The sequence below is a fragment of the Antechinus flavipes genome, chromosome 5, assembly GCF_016432865.1.
Source record: "Antechinus flavipes isolate AdamAnt ecotype Samford, QLD, Australia chromosome 5, AdamAnt_v2, whole genome shotgun sequence".
NCBI lineage: Eukaryota > Metazoa > Chordata > Mammalia > Dasyuromorphia > Dasyuridae > Antechinus > Antechinus flavipes.
The window spans coordinates 220,634,765-220,657,043 of NC_067402.1; the positions used below are offsets into that span (position 1 = coordinate 220,634,765).

At 36.8% G+C, this 22,279-nt stretch overlaps 1 protein-coding gene across 1 annotated transcript; it reads left to right on the forward strand.

Annotated features, from left to right (window-relative positions):
- The first annotated feature begins 151 nt into the window (after positions 1–151).
- LOC127538701 (olfactory receptor 6C2-like) lies at positions 152–21,010 on the forward strand. Its single transcript, XM_051962454.1, has 3 exons — positions 152–170; positions 2,057–2,194; positions 19,802–21,010. Exons 1-3 carry the CDS (start codon positions 152–154, stop codon positions 20,764–20,766), a joined length of 1,122 nt encoding a protein of 373 aa, XP_051818414.1. The 3' UTR covers positions 20,767–21,010.
- The last annotated feature ends 1,269 nt before the right edge of the window (positions 21,011–22,279 follow it).

Below are 22,279 nucleotides of genomic sequence, written 5' to 3' on the forward strand. Positions count from 1 at the left end.
AATTCCCCGGTACAAATCTCCCTACGCCTTGCCCATTGTCATTCACGGAATCATAGGAGCATAGCTAAAAACGATCTTCAAGAGTCTTTAAATCCAGCCCCTCCATTTTACCAGTGTTGAAAGCGAAGCCTGGAGAGACTTGCTCTAGGTCATGCACATTGAAGTGGCAGGTGGGATTCAACCAGTCTATTTTGCTTCTAACTACCCCCTCCTTTAATCTGTGCTCCCGTTTGTCATCCTTGATTTTGTTTTATTTCTTTCTTTTTAATCTACCTTTCTCTTTGCCTATTAAGTGAAATAGGTTTCTATACACAACAGTGTGTGTGTGTGTGTGTATTGTTCACTCCTTTGAACCAATTCCAGCAATTGCCTGCCACCCACCTCACTCCTTTTTCCCTTCCCCAAGCTCTTCCTCGAGTGATTCTTCATGTAAAAAATGTGCTCCATTCTACTTTCCCCTGCCTTTTTTTCTCAGTTTTTGCCTCTTTCTCTCCTCATTTTTTAAAAGAGATCATTTCCACATAATCAACTCATATCCATGGTCTATCTCTGTAAATGCCTTTTAATTGCCCTAATAATAAAGTTTTAGGAGTTTTATGTATTATAACAACTTAATGAATCCCTTATTGATCTTTCATGTTTATTTTTTTATGTTTCTCTTGAGTCTTATATTTGAATGTCAGATTTTCTGGTTCAGCTCAGGTCTTTTCTCCAAGAATGATTGAAAGTCCTTTATTTTTTTAAATATGCATCCTCTTTCCCCCCAAGATTATATTCAGTTTTTTGGGGTGGGTTATACTTGGTTGTAATCCTAGATCCATTGCTCTCTGCAATATCATATTCCAAGTCCCCCAACCTTGCTCATTTAACATTTCTATGTTAAATTAGTTAGCCACTAAATCTGCTGTGATTCTAACTGTGGATTCATGATATTTGAATTATTTCTTTCTGCCTGCTTGAAGTATTTTTCTTTGACCTGAGAACTCTGGAATTTGGCTAAAATATTTCTGGGAGTTTTCATTTTGGGATCACTTTCAAGAAGTGATTGGTGCATTCTTTCATTTTCTCTTTTACTCTTTTTTTCTAAGATCAATTTTCTTAGATAATTTCTTAAAAGATGATATCTAGTTTTTTAATTTTTATTTTTATTGTGACTTTAAGGTATTCCAATAATTCTTAAATTCTCTCTCCTCAATATATTTCCCATGTCAGTTGTTTTTTTGGATAAGATAATTCACATTTTCTTCTATTTGTTCATTCTCTTGACTAATTTTCTTATTTCTTGATGGCTCAAAGTGTCATTAGTCTAATTTTTAAAGAATTATTATTTTTATTGAGCTTTTGCACTTCTTTTCCCATTTTGCCAATTTTGTTTTTTAAAGAGCTCTCTTCAGTGGATTTTCTTTTCCTGACAATTTGATGATTTCCTTGCTTCACTCTCATTACTTATCATAAATTTCTCTCTGCTACTCATCCCTTTCTTTAACTCTTTTAGGAATTCTTTTTGGATATAGGTCCAATTAGCATTTTTATTTGAGGCATTTTTTTTTTCTTTTTGGTAACTGTTTTCACTTTGTTGCCTTCTCTCTTGCCCTTTCCTGCCACCATAATAGCAAATTTGTATTTTTTGTTGTTTACTTATTTTTCCAGCCTATTTTTTTTAAAACTTTGAGCTTTATATTAAAATTAGGTTTTATTCACCTAGGTGTGAGGAGCCACTGTCACAAGCTTTAGGTTTGTTTTTTAATGTTTTCAGAGCTACTTCTGGGAAGTGTCCAAGTTTTGGTGCTTCCAATGTGGTATGATCCTGGGTGAGGTATGCCTCTGCTTTTCTTGTTTACACTCTGTTCTTTTCCAAGCCCTGCTCCCCTGCAGTTGCAAGCGCTAGCATTCTTCTTTGTTTTCTTTGTTTTGAAACCCTGATCAGGAACGCTTCCCCTTGTAACAGGTTACCAGCATTTTTCTCCATCTTGAAGGCAAGTCCCAGAACTGTGTATGGTCAATAGAATTACCAATCAGTACCAACAAAGAGTCCCAGCAATCTCTTTCTGACCAGGTATTGAACCCCTTCCTGTCTTTGGACTGAGAATTCCCAAAGTTGCTACTATTGCTGGAGCTGCTACAGCCACTGCTGTATGTGGTGGCTTAGGCTTTACAGATTACTTAGATTTACAGATTTCTGACAACCTTTTAAGTAATGTTTTACCCAAATATTTTCCTGGCTCTGCTGCTCCAAAATTTGAATTGTGGCCTTATTTTAAAATTGTATGGAGGGGACTTTCAGCTAGATGATTACCCCTAATTCACCTTCTTAACATGTCCCATCAGACATCACTCTTAGAACACTTTTTACCCCATGCCACCTCCCTTAAGAATGCTCAGAATCTGGTCACTATAGTTTTAATTTTTCAAGAATTTGGCATTCCCACAGAGTGGATTGATTATACCCTAATATGTCTCAATCTCTCTGTGCCTTAAGACAGTTTCATTAGTTGCTGCAACCACACTATGCTATATTCTAGTGGCTAACCCTCCAAGACACGGTCTTTTGCTGGAGTTCATTCACTCAATCATTTCCATTCCACCATCTTTTTTCCTTTCCCTATAGACAATGTGAAAAAATGCCAGATTTGGAGTTAGGAAACATTAGCTGTGTGACAGTTTTCAACATGTAGTTAAATAAGTATTATGTTAGAAGGAAATCATAGTGCCAGATCAAAATAAAATAAAATAGAAGTAATTAGACTAGATGATCTCAAAAGTCCCTTCTAACTATGCGATAAATAACTGAGTTAAACCTAGTCCAGGCTCCTACCCTCAATTTGGACTTGGACTTGGACTTTATTCTCCATCTATAGCAGGGTAAAAAAGGAGGAAGTGACTCTGCACAATCCAGAGCTGCTGCTACTCCTCCCTCATCAGTGTTTGCTAATGTTGTTTCTATAACCATAGTTACCAACTATCCAATTCCACAGACATATTGGTCCTGACCCTGACACAAAAAAGATATATTTCAGGGGAAAGTGCCATCATCTCTTGATTCCCAAGATCCAAAGGTGATAGACAAAGTAAAGAAAGCAAGTGGTAGGTTAAAAGGGAAAGTTTCCAAAAAAGAAAAAAAAAAGCCTTCAGACTTTTGGATCTGTGAATATATTCCAACTTTGTTGGTGTCACCATTGTAGGCACCTCATGCTCTCTAAATTGTATCCTCACCTTACCCTCAGTCTGTGACTATAATTGTTTCACCAATAAATATTTCACTAGATGAGGGATGCTTTTCCATCAAATTTTGTTAGTCTCCTCCAACCATGACTCTGGCTCAAAAAACAGAAGCTGCAGGAGGAAACCCCCATAGGATCCTGGAAGAGGATAACTACTTCTATGCATATGTAATATATATTTCCCTCAGTGTATCACTTCCAAGTCCTTACATATTAACCTATATATACTATGTATTTCTACTCTCTTCCTTCCTCTTTCCCCCCTTTGCCATAGCTATTCCTGAAGATCCTATACTGTATTGGAAAGGCTCATGGTGTAAGGGAAGGGAACTGCTCTGGAAAAGTTGGGAGCTCTCCTATTTGAGACTATCTGACATTAACAGAAAGGAAATTTTAAACCAGGGGTGGAACACATCTGGAAAGGGAAGTAGAAAACAATCTCCCTCCAAACAATGACCTCCAGTTCCAGCTTGATCTGTTTCTCTCCACTCCCTTATTCCTATAGACAATGGGGAAAAATGCCAGATTTGGAATTAGGAGACAGTGGCTGTTACATTTATTTATCTCTCAACAAGTAAATTTTTTGATCTACAGTGAACTCTGTAGAATATAAGTCCAATGAAATAGGCAACCTGGAATTAATATACCCAGGCTATGATGCAGGCTTTTCAAGATCTGAACATGGGAACACAGGGTCCCTTTGGGCAAGGGATTTCCAAAGAGACTTATCAATGCTTTCAATGTGGTAAAGTAGGGCATTTGAAAGCTCAACGTTGGCATAAAGATTAAGTAAAAAAAACAGTGTGGGAGCACAAGACCCCAGACCCCACATCCAAAATGCAACAAAGGCTTCCAATGGGTATCAGAGTGTAGACTGACTCAGGGAAACTGGAAGCGGGGCTCGGCTCCAGGGCCCCAAGCAAAAAACACTTGGGCCGTGATGGTAGCCAATGTTACACCCAGAGAGTCTTTAGAAATTCAGTATTCTAACATGATCAATCAGCCGAGAAGCAACCTACAAGTTGTCTTGTATCTTTAGAAGGAAATCACAGGATCAGTTCAAAATAAAATAAAATAGAAGTAGTTAGATTAGATTACCCTCTAAAATCCCCTTCAACTATGGAATATAGGAATATGGAACATAGGATCCTATGATTCTAGAACTGCTTGAAAGAATTGAGATTTTCAGTTTCCCCCTTCATGCTTTTCATTTTTCTCCTTTCCCCAAGGACATTTTTGAGTCATTATTAAATAAACTCTTAAATAGTTCCCAGGACTTATTTTCTGCTTCTTTATCCCCAGGGTCCTCTTCCTATGTTTCCTCACTCCCATCCTTGCCAATCTGGGTTACTTAACTTAACCACCCCCTAAGGAAAGCTTGGCCAACTCAAATGAGTGGTAATAGAAACCAGGAGTGTTTTTCCTATCGACATGATCACAGGACAGAAAATTTTCAGATCTAGGAAACTCAAAGGTCCATAGGTTTCCCTTCTTCCAACTCAGGAATCTCTTTCATAGACTTTCTGGCCCCTGCTTGCACATGTCCAATGAAAAGCAGATCATTATCTCATTCCATTATGGTACAGCTGTATCTTTGTACTTTTTAAAAGTTCAGCCAATTTGGTAAGGAAATCCAGACTATTAGCCCTAAGCCTTAGTAGACGCCAATAGCTATCTGTCTCTGAAGGGAAGATATGGCCCTGCTTTCAGAGTAGGGCCGAGCTGGGAAAGTGCCCTGCAAAGAACCCTGATCTACAGCTTAATGACTACCCTGGGGTAGTGAAAATTTCACTATCCCAAGCCAAATCCCGCCCTGGGGCTGTGGGTATTAGTGGTTGAGCAGTGAATAGCCCTGCAGGGATAGGAAGTGTCTCTGCTAGGGGAAGCACAGTCCTGCCGGGGAAGTTCTATTGCCCCAGGTTGAGCCTCCCTCTGTGCAGATTAGAGGCTGCCTGGGCTGTGCCCTCCTGCTGTGCAGATTTGCAGTCTGCCCCCCCTCAAAAGCCCCATACTGCCGGGTGTGGCTGCAGGGCTGTGTTTCGGGTCTGCTTGAGTCACTTCCGGGTTTGAGTGGTTACAGGCAGATCTTGTTAGGTTCTGATGTTTTTTAAAGAATACCCTCTGTTTAGGCTTTAATTTCTCTGCCGGTTTACTGCTTTGTAATCAAAGCAGAACAGTTAGCCTATAGCAGAGTTGTCTCTGTAACTTCTTTAGCCACAGAGATGTGTCCTCAGATAAATCATTTAACCTTGCTCAGTGGCACGTTTCTCTTCTCTAAAAATGAGTTATCTTTCCTAAAATAAATTCATGATCCTATAATCTTTTTGTGTTATGAGCTATTTATCTACAGATTGAACTACAGATGTGAGTTTGGGTTTCTTCAGATTTGACATTTCACAATCTGATCAAGTCACAGAATGTTTATCTTGCTGGATCATTAGTTTTTTCATGGAAGCCCCTGACTTGAACACAAATTCAGAGTTGCTTCCTTCTTTGTTGATTGGAATAAAAAATCTGACCTCTAAGTCCTTGGTGATTCTTTAATAATTGCTTTTGACTCCTGATTTTTTTTTTTTTTTTTTTGGATTCCCTTTGTCTTTGAGTTCAGAAAATGCCTTAATTTAGACTCTAAGAATTCCACCTTCAAGTGACCAGAGCATTCTATTCTTGGGGTCAATCTGGTCTATACTGTGTCCACAGATATACTAAAGGCAGCTCAAATCAGCTCCTAAGTGTTAATAGCTCAGTTTGAGCATTTGTTTCTTGGAGCAAATGCTCAAAACCCAGGTTTATTTTGTTGAGAGTCCCTAGACTTAAAGTGATAGAGAAAACTGTTAATAATGAAAATTAAGCAAAAAAGATGTCTTCCATACTTACATCTCCCACTAACTCACATGTCCTGGTTATTACCAAAACACCACTGCCTTTTTTATTTCTTTATCATGCTATGCTTTAGCCAGAATGTCTGAGTGTCCCTATGAATCTTTCCATGTTGCTATCACCCTTAAAACTAGTACTTTCCCTCTGAGATAATCTTCAATTTATCGCACATAAATATTTATATCTATTTACCTTGTCGGTACATTGTTCTTTGTATATTGTCTCCCCAATTAAATTGTGAGCCAAATCTCCTTAAACACCAAAGATACCTTGTCTGTGCCTAAAGCCATGGGAATAGACATCTGTTTATTTGATTCACTTATATTTCCTGGTGTTGTACCCAGAAACTCAGATTCAACTTTGTTTTTTGGACAGAGCCACGGACATCTATTCCTATTATTGTTTTATTCTAACTAAAGGGACTTAGGGTATAAACAAGGCTCTACTTTAACCCATTTAACACAATCTTTTCCCCTTACCTGAATTAACAATTTAATCTCTTTTCTTAACCCACAAATACTAAGGATTTACTGGAATCAATGGTCCAGGACTTGTCAATGAAGTTTGTCAAAGGTTTTAGTAGGATCATGGAATCTGTCCCTAACTCCTCTGAACCTGAAAAATAGCCCTAGCAATTTCATACTGCATTGAGGATTCCTATATACCTCTAGTGGGTGAAGATGCTTTACACCTTGACCAGAGAATATTCTTTCTATGGAATCAAATCTGACTCAATGTGAGCCCTTTAATGAGCAGTGTCTATGGGTTCACTCTTTTGCTTTATAGTTTATTAAAAAAAAAAATTCAGATTCCAAACCTATGATGAATCCCTAGGATTCCTTTTAAGGTGGGTGGACTACCTATAAACTTTGATGAAAGACCTGATAATTTCCTTCCCATTCTGTACTTTCCTCCATTAGAAAGAAGGCAGAGAGTGAGAGGAATAAGATCTGGTCATTAATTTGCCAAAGCAAGTTAAAGTTTCCCAGGTTGAAGGAAGAAAAGGAGCTGCATCAAAATGTAGTGCCAAAATCTCCTCATACAGGTGCTGTCCTCCTTTTTGTACTCCCCCCACCCCCCACCGCCACCATTTTACATCCTTATCAAGACAACTTTCCCCTCCATCCAACTTTGATCTACTCATTCAAAACCTTATTCCTGCTTAATATTCCAGTGGAGTCTTAATAGTCTTTTAATTGTACTGCCCCCTCAGCAGGAAGCACTATGTCTTTCCTCATAGCTTTATTTATAGCACTCATATCAACTTATCACATTCTAATTTTCATTACATTAATTTTTTTACCTGCATTTTCTTCAACTATGTTAAATAGCTATGTAGTTTTCATCTTTATATTCCCCAAAGACAAAGATGCAGTATAAATTACAACGTCATTGATGATAAAAATGGGAAAAAAGAAAAGGAATGATAGTGACACTACATTATTTTTTTCTGGAACGATTCTTAGAAGATATTAAAAATAATATTAAAAATCAAATCATATATCTCAATATAAAATTAACATCAAACAACAGTGCAGTGCACTTGGTGGAAAAAAAAAAAAAAAAACAACCACATGAATATCTCTCTGAGCAAAGCCAAAATTATAAGAAAGAAAATCACTGATTTGGAACTCAGAAATACACAGTGAAAAGTAATTTGATATAAGAGGAATAAATTGATATATGTAATTCCTAGGAATAATGTTATCATTAATTCAGTGTGTGTGTGAGTGTGTGTGTGTGTTTGTGTGTGTGTGTGTGTGTGTGTGTGTGTGTGTGTGTGTGTGTGTATAGGGGTGATGATACCAGGAAGGCAGGAAGAATTAGGGAACAATCAGCTTCCCAGGGCTGAGAATGTTACATTAACTGAAGGGATTCCCATACTTGCCCTCTAGCCTATTTCTGTAGAACCTAGGTGTTGGGCAGTATTTGTGGGTTTTTCTCTGGTCTAGGGCAATAACTTCTTTAACATGCCTCACTTTTCTTATCTGTAATAGTCACCTTGGCCCTTTTAAGAGGTGCTAATTGAAAAATGAAAGAATTAATTTCTGAGGGAAGGTGTGGAAGCTGCTCCCAGAGGGACATATAGTCAAACCTCCCCTCACATCCTTCTCAACTGCACTGCTTTTATGGAGAAACCTACTTTGGGGACATGTATATTTTTCCTTATCACCTCCAGCCACTATGGAGGAAGGGCTCTGAACAAGATATATTGCATTCAATATTGGCTACCCAGAAGTACTGGCTGGGCTAAGGGTGGGAGTGGTGGTTCAAAGGGTTTAGGTACTGGGTCACAGAAAGCTGAAACACTGAAAACCATTCTTCTCTACTTCCCTTCACCATCTTCCTAAGAAGGGTCCCCAAATTTGGCATTAGGGAAACTCAGCAACACTGGAACCAAAGGGTTGGGGGCCCCCCGACTAATGTCACATTTCTGGCACAGGCCAGTATCTAAAGAATGATGTGTGGCACTAAAGGACCCAGCCAGATGTGGAGGGAGATGGATAAAAGGATGAAGGCCAGATTCAGTCTTGCTATACCTTTGATCATTCTTATCCACTCCTCCAATTCTGGATTTAATGAGGTGGGCTGGGTTGGCTGATGGCAGTGATAAGAGAATAGGATCTTTCCCCTTAGCACCGAATTTAAAAATAAATTTGTTTCTTTAAAAGAATAGTCAAAAAAATAAAGACAAATTAAAACAACTCTGTGGTGTCATCTCACACTTCTCAGATTGGCTAAAATGACAGCTAGATACAATGTTAAATATTGGGTTGGATATGGAAAAACTGGGACACTAATTCATTGTTGCTGGAGTTGTGAAATGATCCAATCATTCTGGAGAGTCTTTGACCCAGCAGTGCTGCTACTGGGTCTGTAGCCCAAGGAAATAATAAGAAAGGAAGAAAGGACTCACATGTGCAAAAATGTTTATTTTATGAATGTTCTTTATGTGGTAGCAAAGAAATGGAAAAGGAGTGTGAGGAATGGCTGAACAAGTTGTGGTATATGAAAGTAATGGAATATTGTTGTTCTATAAAAATGATGATTATAGAAAGGCCTGGAAAGATTTACATGAACTGAAGCTGAGTGAAACAAGTAGAACCAGACTACATTGTACACAATAACAGCAAGATCAACTAACCAAGCAAGGTTTGATTCTTCTCTGTGGTCCAGTGATCCAAATCATTCCCAATAATCTTTGGACAGAAAAAGCCATCTGCATCCAGAAAAAGAACTAAGGAGATAGAATGTAAATCAACACATGTTATGTTCCCTTGTTTGTTTCTCTCTCTCTCTCTCTCTCTCTCTCTCTCTCTCTCTCTCTCTCTCTCTCTCTCTCATTCATCTCACATGGTTTTTTTCTCTTTTGCTCTGATTTTTCTCTCCCAACATGATTCATAAAGCGATGTGTTAAAAAAAAAAAAAAAAAGGAATTTTTTTTTTAAAAAAAGAAGAAAAATAAAAAAAATAAAAATAAAAAAAAGGTGACTGGAAATTTCAGTGTGAAGAGGGAAGATCAACTTCCCTGATGCAGAAGTGGGACCTTGGGAGTGGTTAGTGACGTGTCAGACCTTACTCTGTGAAACAAGCAGAGGACATAGGACCCTGAGCCAGGGGAGACATCAGTCCCACCCCCCACTAGCTCTCAGTCCTCTATTATTTGAGCACTGAGTAGACTTTATCAATGCTGCCAAGCAGTTCAAAGAAAGGAAGGATGTCCTAGATCTCTATGCTGTCCATGTCTTCAAAGCATGAGGCCACTGGTTCAGCATTATCAGGGGATAGACATAGGAAGCTGGAGAGTCATCCAAAATGAGCGTACTCCAAAGCACCGAGCCCAGGAGGCTCCGGTCTTGAAGTAGTATTGTAGGAACAGCCAGACGAAAATACCCCCACTTGCCCAATAGTTCAGCAACAAGCACTGCATACCTGGCCAGGCTGACTGCGAAGAATGACCTTCAAACAATAACCCCATTCCTTGCAGGAACTCATCTACACTCATCTATTTCAGCCCATAGATCAGTCTTAGTAGGGACGAATGCTCAGGGATCATTGGCTTAAATGAACTGTGCACCAAAGTCTTATCCATTTTGTCCAAGTTCTGGGCATTAGCATCTATGTATTTTTTTAACTAATATTATTTATTTATTTAATCCCCCCCAAAAAAACAAAACAAAACAAAACAAAACAAAACAAAACAAAAAAAAAGACAATATTTTTACATTGGCTTTTTTTTTTTTTTTAAAGCGTTTGAATTCCAAATTCTCTCCTTTTTTTCCACCTCCATTCTCCATTAAGAAATCATATGTGGGCACAGAGCCAAGATGGCAGAGAGGACACACACATCTTTCTGAGCTATCCTTTACCCTTAAACTATTTTTAGGAAACTCAGCCTTGGGATTAGTGCTTGACTGTCAAAACCCATGAATATTGGGATTATAACACATTAGCAATAGAAGATAAATTCGCCAGAAAAGGTCTATTTTTGCTCACATGAGAAGATGGAACAGTGTTAGGTCAGGTGCAGACTCAGGCAGATAGGCAGTGAGAGCACAGAAAACAGCTCACAGGGAGCAAACCAGAATGGGGCGGGGGGCTGGGGGCTGGGGTGGGGGGTAAGGTGTGGTCTTCACCAGCTAAAATTCTGCAGAGAGAACTCTACCACAGTATTGACTATTCTGCCCTGGCAGCAAGCCAGTAAATCAGCAGAGAAACTATGAATACAAGGAGTAAAGACTATAACCCCTAAATGCTAGAGTCTCTCAGGACCTGGCCACACCCACCCAGCACCTTGAATGACTCAGCATGATCTCAGCACACAATCCCTAATCCCCAGCACAGCCACTGCTGTCCCACTGCTGCTTCACTGCTACTCGCTGTTGTCTGTAGAGGCAGCCTGGAAATAAACTACTACCCCATAAGCAGACTGCAGCGTTTTATTTTGTTTTGTTAAAATGAGTAAAAACACAAAGCTGGCTCTAACTTTAGATAGCTTCTATACTGAAAGAGAGCAGATTTCAAACCCTGCAGAGACCAAAAACAATTTTTCTCTATATCCAAAGATGGATATGATCTGGTCCCCACTACATAAGGCTCTCGTAGAAAAAATTGAAAAGGCTTTAAAAAGAGAACTAGAAGAAAAATGGGGAAAGGAAATCCTATAATATGTTGTTTACAAGAAACACATGTGAAGCAGGGTGATACATATAAAGTAAAGGTAAAAGGATGCAGCAGAATCTACAATGCTTCAGATGAAGTCAAAAAAGCAGGGGTAGCCATCCTGATCTGAGATCAAGCAAAAGCAAAAATTAATCCAATTAAAAGAGATAAGGAAGGGCACTATATCTTGCTAAAGGGTAACATAGATAATGAAGCAATATCAATATTAAACTTATTTGCACCAAGTGGTGTAGCATCTAAATTCTTAAAAGGGAAATCGATAGAGCTAAATGAAGGTGGCCTTGCTGTACCTGATCTGAAACTGTATTATAAAGGAACAGTCACCAAAACCATTTGGTATTGGCTAAGAAATAGACTACTTGATAGATGGAATAGATTAATTTCAAAGGAGAAAATAGGCAATAACTATAGCAATCTAGTGTTTGACAAACCAAAAGACCCTGACTTTGGGATAAGAATTCATTATTTGACAAAAACTGCTGGGAAAATTGGAAATTAGTATGGCAGAAATGAGGCATTGACTCACACTTAACACCATACACCAAGATAAGATCAAAAATCATGATTCAGGCATAAATAATGAGATTATAAATAAATTAGAAGACCATAGAATAGTTTGCCTCTCAGACCTGTGGAGGAGGAAAGTATTTGTGACCTAAAAAGAACTAGGGATTGTTATTGATCACAAAATTGAAAATTTAATGCAGTCAATATTAGAAGAGAAGCAATAAACTGGGAAAACACCTTTACAGTTAAAGGTTCTGATAAAGGTCTCATGTCCAAAATATATAGAGAATTGACTCTAATTTATAAGAAATCAAGTCATTCTCCAGTTGATAAATGGTCAAAGGATATGAACAGACAATTCTCAGATGATGAAATAGTTTCAATTATTTACACCTAACTTTTTGTTGAATGTAGTTTTTATTGCATTGTGATCTGAAAAGAAAGCATTTACTATTTCTGCCTTCCTGCATTTAATTTTGAGGTCTTTATGTCCTAATATATGGTCAGTTTTTGTGTAGGTTCCATGAACTGCTGAGAAGAAAGTATACTCTTTTCTGTCACCATTCAATTTTCTCCAAAGATCTATTATATCTATTTTTTCTAATATTATATTTACCTCTTTAATTTCTTTCTATTTGTTTTGTGGTTTGATTTATCTAATTCTGAGAATGCAAGATTGAGATCTTCCAGTATTATGGTTTTGCTGTCTTTTTTTTTTGCAACTCTCTTAACTTCTCCTTTAGGAAGTTAGATGCTATACCACTTGGTCCATATATGTTTAATATTGATATTGCTTCATTGTCTATAGTATTCTTTAGCAAGATATAGTTTCCTTCCTTTTCTCTTTTAATTAGATCAATTTTTGCTTTTGCTTGATCTGAGATAAGTATGGCTACTCCTGCTTTTTTGACTTTACCTGAAGCATAATAGATTCTGCTTTAGCCTTTTACCTTTACTCTGTGTGTATCACCCTGCTTTAAATGTGTTTCCTATATACAACATATTGTAGGGTTCTGGCTTTTGATCCAGTCTGCTATCCACCTCTGCTTTATGGGAGAGTTCATTTCATTCACATTTATGGTTAAAATTACTAATTCTGTATTTCCTGCCATCCCCAGATTATGCTTTTCTTTTTCTTGCCCCCCATTACCCCCTTCCCTAGTATTAAACTTATGGGCCCCACTTGTGTCACATAGCTCTCCTTCTTTAGGACCCCTCCCTCTTCCCTTTGAATCCCTTCCCCTTTTTTGTACCCTTCCCTTATTACTCTTTTTTCTTTTCCCTTTTCCTCTCCTGCTTTTTAATAAGGTGAGAGAAGATTCTTTGTAAAACAAATATGTCAGTTATTTTCTCTTTGAGCCAACTCTGATGAGAGTAAGATTCACACAATGTTCCTCCCCCTCTCTGAGTTCCCTCAGATATGCTAGGTTTCCTTTGCCTCATTATGAGATGTAGTTTCCCTCTTTTTATTTTCCCTTTCCCCTTTTTCTGGCACTAACCCCTTTGCATTTCTACTTCCTTTTTTTTTTTTTTTTTGTTATATCAGCAAAATCAAATTATACATGTGTTCTTTATGTATATCCACATCAGAAATACAGTTCTCAAGAGTTTCTTTTACCTTTTTCTGCTTCTCTTGAGTCCTATGTTTGGAGATCAAATTTTTTGTTTAGATCTGGTTTTTTTCCTTAGAAACAAATGAAATTTTTCTGTTTCATTAAAAGTCCATCTTCTTCCATGGAAGAAAATGCTCAGCTTATCTGGATAGTTTATTCTTGGTTGCATTTCAAGTTCCTTTGCCTTTTGGAATATCAGATTCCAGGTCCTTCAATCCTTTAATGTTGAGGCAGCCAGATCTTGAATGACCCTTATTGTGGCACCTCGGTATTTGAATTGTTTTTTTCCTGGCTGCTTATAATATTTTTTCTTTAGTCTGATAATTCTGAAATTTGGCCACAATATTCCTTGGAGTTTTTATTTTAGGGTCTTTTTCAGAAGGTATTTGATGAATTCTTTCAACACCTATTTTACTTTCTGGTTCTATTACTTCTGAGTAGTTCTCTTTGATGACTTCCTGTAAAATAGTATCTAGGCTTTTTTTTTTTTTCATCATAATTTTCAGGAAGTCCCATGATTTTCAGGTATCTCTCCTATATCTATTTTCCAGGTCTGTTGTTTTTCCAAGTAAATATTTGACTTTTTTTTCTAATCTTTCTTTTTTTTTTTTTTTTTTGGTTTTGCTTGACTGAATCTTGATGTCTCAATGAATCAGTCATTTCTATTTGTTCAGTTCTGATTTTTAGTCAGTTATTTTCTTCAATAGCTTTAAAAAAAATATTTTTGTATATGTCCAATTGAGTTTTTAAATAAGTTGTTTTGCTGTATGCATTTTTTTCCCATTTCACTATTTGTTTTTTTTTTTTTTTTTTTTTTTGTTACTGAGTTATTTTCTTTTTCCAATTCACAAATCCTACTTTCTTGGGAATTCTTTACTTTTTCAAATTCATAAATTCTGTTTCTCTGCACTTCTTGGGATCTTTTTACCTTTTCAAATTCATATTTCAGGAAGTTTTTGCTCTCTGACATAGCTTCTCTTTTCTTTCCCCATTTTTTTCTAGTTCTCTTTTAAGGTTTTTAATAGTTTCTTTTAGGAGAGCCTTTTGTGTTGGTAACCAACAATTGTCTAGAGACTGTCTGCTATTAGTCTCCTTGTAGTTGAAAACCTGTTCTCTTTCTCTATAGAAGGTCTTGATCATCCTTTTGATTTTAGTGGAATCAAAACCTTCAGGGCCAGGAGGTTACCAGCTTCCTCTGCAGAACAGGGATAGGTATATGGATGGGTAGCTGTCCTGCCAACCAGCCACAAAGAGCAGAGAGGTTCGGGAGTGCTCTGGGAAATAACTCCAGCTCAAGTGCCCTGCAAAGAACCCTGTTGTGTGGGTTATGACTGCCCTGGGGCTAAAAGCTGAGTAGTGAAAGTGTCACTACCCCAGGCCAAAGCCCTCTGTGGGGCTGTGGGTATTAGCAGCTGATTAGTGAATAGTTCCACAGGGACAGTTCTATTGCTCCAGGCTGAGCCCACACTGTGCAGATTAGAGACTGCCCTAGCTGTGCCCTCCTGCCATGCAGATTTGTGACTGCCCCAGCAAAAGCCTCGTACTGCAAAATGTGGCTTCAGAGCTCTGTTCAATTATTCTAAAAAACCTTCCTTAATGAATATTTTGTAATTATATTTTGATATTTCGAGTGATATAATAACTAGATTGAAGTTAGTGATGAAGAAGATACTATGTATTTTGCTAGCATAGTTCTTAGTATCTAAGAGACTCCACAGAATGATCTGTTTTTACATATAAGGGACATGATGTAAGACAGAAAGTTAATTCTCTTATCTAATCAATTTGTTAATTTAGGAATTTGGTGAAAATCAAAATAAAGCAAAAGAACATAAAACAAAAAGGTCAAACCCTTGTCCTTATGAAAATGGGACCATAACAGGACATAAAAAGTCATGAGAGAAATAACTGCATGTAAAGAGAAGGAAACTTCAGCATCTCTAAGAAAGTAGGATAATTGGATTATTATTTTCTCTGCTCTCAATCAGACTAGGAATGCTCATAAATTCCTCCTGGACGTTCAAATACATAATCCCTTAGATAATGTAGAAACTGAATGTAAGATGCCAATGTTTTACTGCAGTATTGAACTCTAATTTCTGTATACTTATTCTGTGTCTGATGCTATTGTTTCTCCAACTCTCTGTAGGCACTGAATTCACAATTGTCTGGTGAAAATCATTTACTAAAGTTAATCATATGAAAGATTCATTAATTACTGTTGCATTTGTGCCTCCAGGGACCTTTTGTTTGGGCCCTGAGTTGCTCTCCCTGGCCACACAGCAAATTCAACAGATATGAGACATATCCCTTGTTGTTAGCTACAGATGAGAGAGAACCTTGCCTTCTCACTTAGGTATGTGAAGACAGGACCTCACAGACTGTTCTTTTCATAATGGTTCTATCTTAATTTTGTAAATATTTTCTATCCTGAGAAAGTTCTCTCATACATTGTTAGTTGAAAGATAGTAAAGGAAGAAATGGACAGGACATCTAGGTTATTCTGGAAAATATAAGTAGAGAATTATCCATCCCCAGCCCTGCCTGCCTGAGAGTATAACCTTGTCTGGAAGCCCACATATGCTTCTCCACTAACATTTTCCAGCACAGCATTGTCACACTTGGTCAAAAATAAGAATTATTTAAGTGCTGACTATATGCCAGGAAGAATATTAAACACTGAAGATTCTAAAAAAGTTAAAACATAGCTCCTGTCAATCAAGGACATTTAGGGTCAAAGTGCCCAGCAAGAAATGAAGCATTTCCAAAATTGTAAGTATTAAAAGAGTTCTTTTCCTCTCATGTAGCTGTAGGAATGGAATATATATGGCTTTTTCCATAACAAAGAACCAAAGAATGTAGCATAATCTCTTCCAAAAAGTCTAATCATTATTGTGGATCCTTCTGAATGGAAATCCATTCAGTATTGAGATCTTTCTTTCTTCTGAATTACATGACATTTTGAATTTTATCTTTTGATGAGAGTGGGACTATAAGACCATCTCCAAGGATTGTGGATTGCTTGTATGGTTGGAGGAATACCTGCTGAAAAAGATATCACTCACATGTACTCATATGTGAATTCACAAGTATATCCAACTTAAAGTAATTTTGGAAATATCTCCTTTCAATGTATAAGATTCTTATTTGAATATGTGAACATTCTATAGGAAGTTCACATTCTATTTTAAAAATCAAGTTGTAAAAGGGTTACTTAGTTTAGGGGTTTCTTTTTTAAGGGACTTTGAAAAAGTAGGCAAGTGATTATAGCTTTACAGTAAGAATGTAAGGGTAAATAAAATTGACCTTCAATGTTCTGGAAAGGGAGAGCTAGATAAGGAAATAAATAGATGTGCTGGGAAAGGGCTTTAGGTGGATAGGATGGGGCTTATTGAAAAGAGCAGGGGGATGGCTCAAGGACTTTAAATGGTCCTTCCTTGTGTCTTCTTTACTAGAACATAGAAGCAAATATCACTTCTTCTCTGATCAGTCTAGCCAATTCAATCAATATTCCTTGTTGTGGTTCAGGAATCGTAGTGAAGGTAGTCACATTTTGTTTACCAACATGCACAATAGGAAATTACATAAATCATGTTAGCTGTAAGACAGGAATCTCCATTCTCCAAACACAGGAAATGCCATTTAGATATTTGTTGTGGGAAATATTGTTGCACAATGAAGTAAAATTCATAGCTAAATGGGGTCTTCTTAGAAATCTTTTCCCTAATTTTTTAGAGTGATATGACATATGGTGACTTAGAAGAGAAAAACTATATGGAGGAAGATGCACCAAGGAAGAGTTCTATATAATAGTCAGCAAAGTTGAATGAGAATTGAGAGAGGATGCAGCAAAATCCTGTTTCTATTTTCCAAGAAAGAGTGAAAGAGGGAGATAGAGAGAATGAGAAAATGAGAAAGGATGTATGAGTGAATGAGAAAGAGAGAAAAAGAGAGATAGACAGACAGACAGATAGAGAGATAGAGATAGAGAGAGAGAAAGGAAAGGAGACTGACAGAGACAGTGATAGAGACAGAGAGACAGAGACAGACACACCCAGAGAGAACGAGTGAGAGCAAGTTCGAGTCCCAGAGTCAGAGACAGAGAGATACAGAAAGAGAAGACAGAGACACAGAGAAATAAATAGGAGAGAGAGGAGTGAAAGAAGGGAAAGGGCAAGAGAAAGAAAAAGGGAAAACATTTTGGAAGGGAGAATTTTTAAGAAAATAGTTTAAGTAAAGTAGTTTAACAATCAAAGAAGTTATTTTAACTTTCATTTAGATATTGCTCTAAGATATGAAGTTACCCCATTTTGTTCTATAACAACATCAAGATGCTATTATTTTATCCATTTAACTTAGGAGGGAACTGTGTCTTACAAATATAAAATGATTTACTGATGCATCTACAACAATCTGTTGTCTGAGGCAGAATTTGAACACACTTCCTCTTCACACCAGTCTAGAGCTCTATCCTTTACTACTAAGATTGCTTATGAATAACTTCATCAATTATACAACATGCTATTGTAACTTTTCAGATTTGTTAATTGTTAATGGAATTGTTAATCTTTTCCATCCAGGGATTGATGAAGAGAAAGATTACCTAGAATTTAGCAAAGCATTTGATAGAATAGCATACCATTATTGTAGAGTAAATAGAAGAACTATGTAGACTGTATGATAATAAAATTAGAAGTATCTAGAGCTTGTGGAATGAACAAAATCAAAAAGCAGTCAATATTAATTGAATTTCCTTTTCAGAAAGTACTTCTTCTGAGGCCACAGGTATACCCTTTATTTCTTAGTGAGTTACATGAAGGTATAGCTGGCATGCTTATCCAATTTTTTGATTACAACAAGTTGTGGAGAAACTTAGTACTCTGTCCTTTGTGGGAGGACAGAATGAGAATCATAAGAGAAAGATTCTAGAGCACTATATTAAAACTCATTACAATAAAATTTTCTTTCCTTTGTTGCAAAATAAGCTATAGCAGAATGACATGGTCGGAGTTAACTCCGACCATGTTAGACAGCAGATTGTAGGAAAAAAGATATATTGAGGAGAGTAATGGGACATTGCAAGGTCAATATCAATTACAGGATGATGTGGAAGCCAAAAGAGGGTTACTTACATACATTCTAGGAATAGTGAGATGAGAGTTGCATTGTTATGCTGCCTCATAGATTTCATTTGAAGTACTAAGTTCAGCCCTAAGTCACACCACTAAAGAAAGACATTAGTAATTTGAATTGAGTTGACCGTCAGGATGGAGATGAGGACTGAGTCCATATCCTACCAAATATTAAAGGAAATAAGAAGGTGAAAGAAAAGACTTGGGGAAAGAGATGTTGCATGCAGGAGAACAGAATTTGAAAACCTGTCATGTCAAAGACTTCTATTTGACCAAAAAAGAAAAAAATAGTAGAAAGATCTTGGAGTTTCAAAGAGACAATTCAGCTTTGATATCAGAAAGGAAAAGAAGCAAATAAAAGCTTCTCAACATTTAGCACTTTCCCAAAATAAAATAAACTGCCTTGAGAGTCAGTGGATTCTCTTTCATTGGAGGTTTTCAAAGAGTGGCTGAATGATTGATGCTTGTTGGGTGTGTTATAGTTAGGATTTTTTTATGTAAAAATTATTTGTTTTCTGTTAGTTTTTCAATACATCAGGAGTAGGTACTGTCTTCTGTCTTTCTATGTATAGCAAGATCTTAGTGTGATGCTGGTTCATGGTAGGCATTAAAAAGCTTACTGACTGACTGAATTAGATTACATATCAATTGAGGTCTCTTTCAACATGGACATTCTATGATTCTCTCAGGAGAAATGGTATTTGGAAGGACAAGCCTGTTAGGAATGCCTGTATGGGAAGAACTGAGAATCATAGGAGTTTTGAATCTGCTGTTTTTGAAGTTCCTTCTAGAAGCTTCTTATGACTCAAAGTTCCCTGAATAATAAGCCCTGAAAAGACTTTATCTCAGGCTTCTGTGCTCTGGGTCTTATAATGTTCTCAAAGACAAAAGATGATCACAGAGAATTTTGAGGAAATAGTGACAGAAAATTTGGTTTTGATATCCCTACACATGTTCCATCATAAGGATGAGACTATTTATGTAAAAATATATAGATGAATGAACTCACATGAATGTCCAGATTAGAGCATAGATTGTGAATCTGAAATATATTTATATAAAAATAGGATTCAGGCATTTGTAAACACAATAAATTATAACTTAGTGACAAAAATGTTTTTGAAAAATCCTTAATTTCTTACCTATTATTTAGCAAAATCAATGAAATTTACAAATGACTATTGAGTTCCTCTATCTACATTGGATTTTTAATTCATTTTGCTACCTTCAGTTTCAAATCCAAATTCTCTTTTTTTATATACAGATCTATCAAATATCAGAAACCAGAGATGCAGAAATCATTCAGGGATTACATTATTCATCCTGCAGGGACTGACAGATGATCCTCGATTCCAAGTTCTACTTTTTATTTTTCTTTTTCTTACCTATATGTTGAGTGTTACTGGGAATCTGACCATTATCACCCTCACCTTGGTCGATGCCCACCTGAAAACTCCCATGTATTTTTTCCTTCGAAATTTTTCCTTTTTAGAAGTTTCATTCACAAGTGCCTGCATTCCCAGATATCTATACAGCTTATTGACTGGTGACAATATTGTGACCTATAATGAATGTATTGCTCAAGTGGTTTTTATCACTTTCTTTGGTTCAACAGAATTTTTCCTTTTGTCTACCATGTCTTATGACCGCTATGTAGCTATCTGTAAACCCTTGCATTATACAACCATCATGAGCAGTAAAGTCTGTTATCAGCTCATTCTGAGTTCTTTGCTGGCTGCACTGATACTCATCCTCCCACCACTGAGCCTGGGCCTCCAGCTTGAATTTTCTCATTCCAATGTCATTGATCACTTTCTCTGTGATTCATATCCAGTTCTCAAGAATTCGTGCTCTGATACAACATTCTTAAGAAAAATAATTGCAATCTTTGCTGTGTTATTACTCATGACCACCTTAGTCTTGGTAATTCTATCTTATGCTTACATTGTCAAGACTATTTTAAAATTTCCCTCTGCCCAGCAAAGGAAAAAGGCTTTTTCCACTTGTTCTTCTCATATGATTGTAGTCTGTATGACTTATGGCACCTGCATCTTTGTCTACATAAAGCCACCTGGGAATGAAGAGCTAGCTTTGGACAAGGTGGTATCAGTGCTTATGACCTCAATTGCTCCTGTGATGAACCCGTTTATTTACACTCTGAGGAACAAACAAGTCATACAAGCCTTTAAAGACTTTATCAAAAGAATCACATTTATTACCAAGGTGTAGAGGAATCCTGAGTTCATGATAACATCACTACAACCAAACATTATTAATCCTTAAGTCCCCATCCAGGATTCCACCCTGTTTTACTTTTTCTTATTAATTATCCACTTCTCTGTAGTCTGGTCAGTTTTACTATTATATCCTCAACTTTTTGTTTTCATGGAAATACATATGGATCCAGGCTCTCTTTTCTCCCCCATAAGTTTTCTAAAGCTCTTCCCTACTTTCTGCCACTTGATTTACTATTCTACCCCATGCAAGTCCTTGTCTTTAAAAGTAAGTTCTGGATCACTGACATGCTGAGATCATTTCTTGCCTATAGAGAGCATATATAGAGAACAAATGGTTGAAAAAAACTTTTTGAATTGAGGGGATCCTTAGAGTTATTTAATCTTTTATATTTGTTCTTAAATTCTTTTATTTTTGCTGATTTCTAAAGCTATTATCCATATTGCATTTATCTGAACTTTTTTTCTCCAGGGAGAGGTTATACTTCAGGGATAGGGAATTGGTATGTCATCAAAACATCCCCTGTACAAATAGATACTGTAATTAAAAACATGTCAAAAGAGCCTAATCTGTCAGCAAGTATGACATTTCCTATTAACTGGGTAGCCTTCTGATCATTTGAATTAATTTCCCCCACATTGGATTTCTACCTTTTCCCTATGGTATTTGCTTATGAATTATCTTTCAAGTTGTTACTATCATTATTTATTGTTGTTCAACTAAAACTCTCTATGTAACTCACCCCCAATCCTGCACTGCCATGGAGTACTTTGATAGAAATAAATTGGATTCACAGTCAAAAGACCTAAGTTCAAAATGCTATTTTATGCCTGTGTGTCCTTAGATAACCTTGTTCAATATCAGTTTTTTCTTCTATAAAAAGTAGATATCCTGTATAATTGTAACTCACAATCATGTAATCCTGGGGGGATTTCTGCTGTTTATCTCCAAATTGGCCTACAGATGTGAGTCTGGGTTTCCTCAGGTCGGACATTTCAGAATTTGGTCAGGTAATACAAGGTTTACCTTTCAAGATCTCATCTGTCTCTTCATGGAAGCATAAATCTAAGGTTTACATGTGCTTCATTCTTGTTGGATAGAATAACAAAGTTCTGAACTTTAAGACCTGGATGATTCTACAAAGATTACTTTTGATTTCTGCTGTATAAATACTTGACTCTTTGAGACCAGAAAATGGCTTAATTTTGATTCAAAGAATTCTATATTCACTGTGACCATCATATTCTATGCCTGGGTTCAACTTGATGTAATATTGTGTTCTGAGGTAGATTGGGAAAGCAGCCCAATTAGATCAAGTATACATTGAAGAGATCCTTGCTACTGTTATCAACACAATTGTGAGAGAATTGAGAGACAATTTTGTTATCCTTTTTCTTTTGTATTCCATGTACCGCTTTAGGATCGATGTTTGGCTTCTTGAAAATCTTGACACACTTGAGCATCATACTGTTGCTTGTTTCAACCAGAATTTTCATGAAACAGCTTA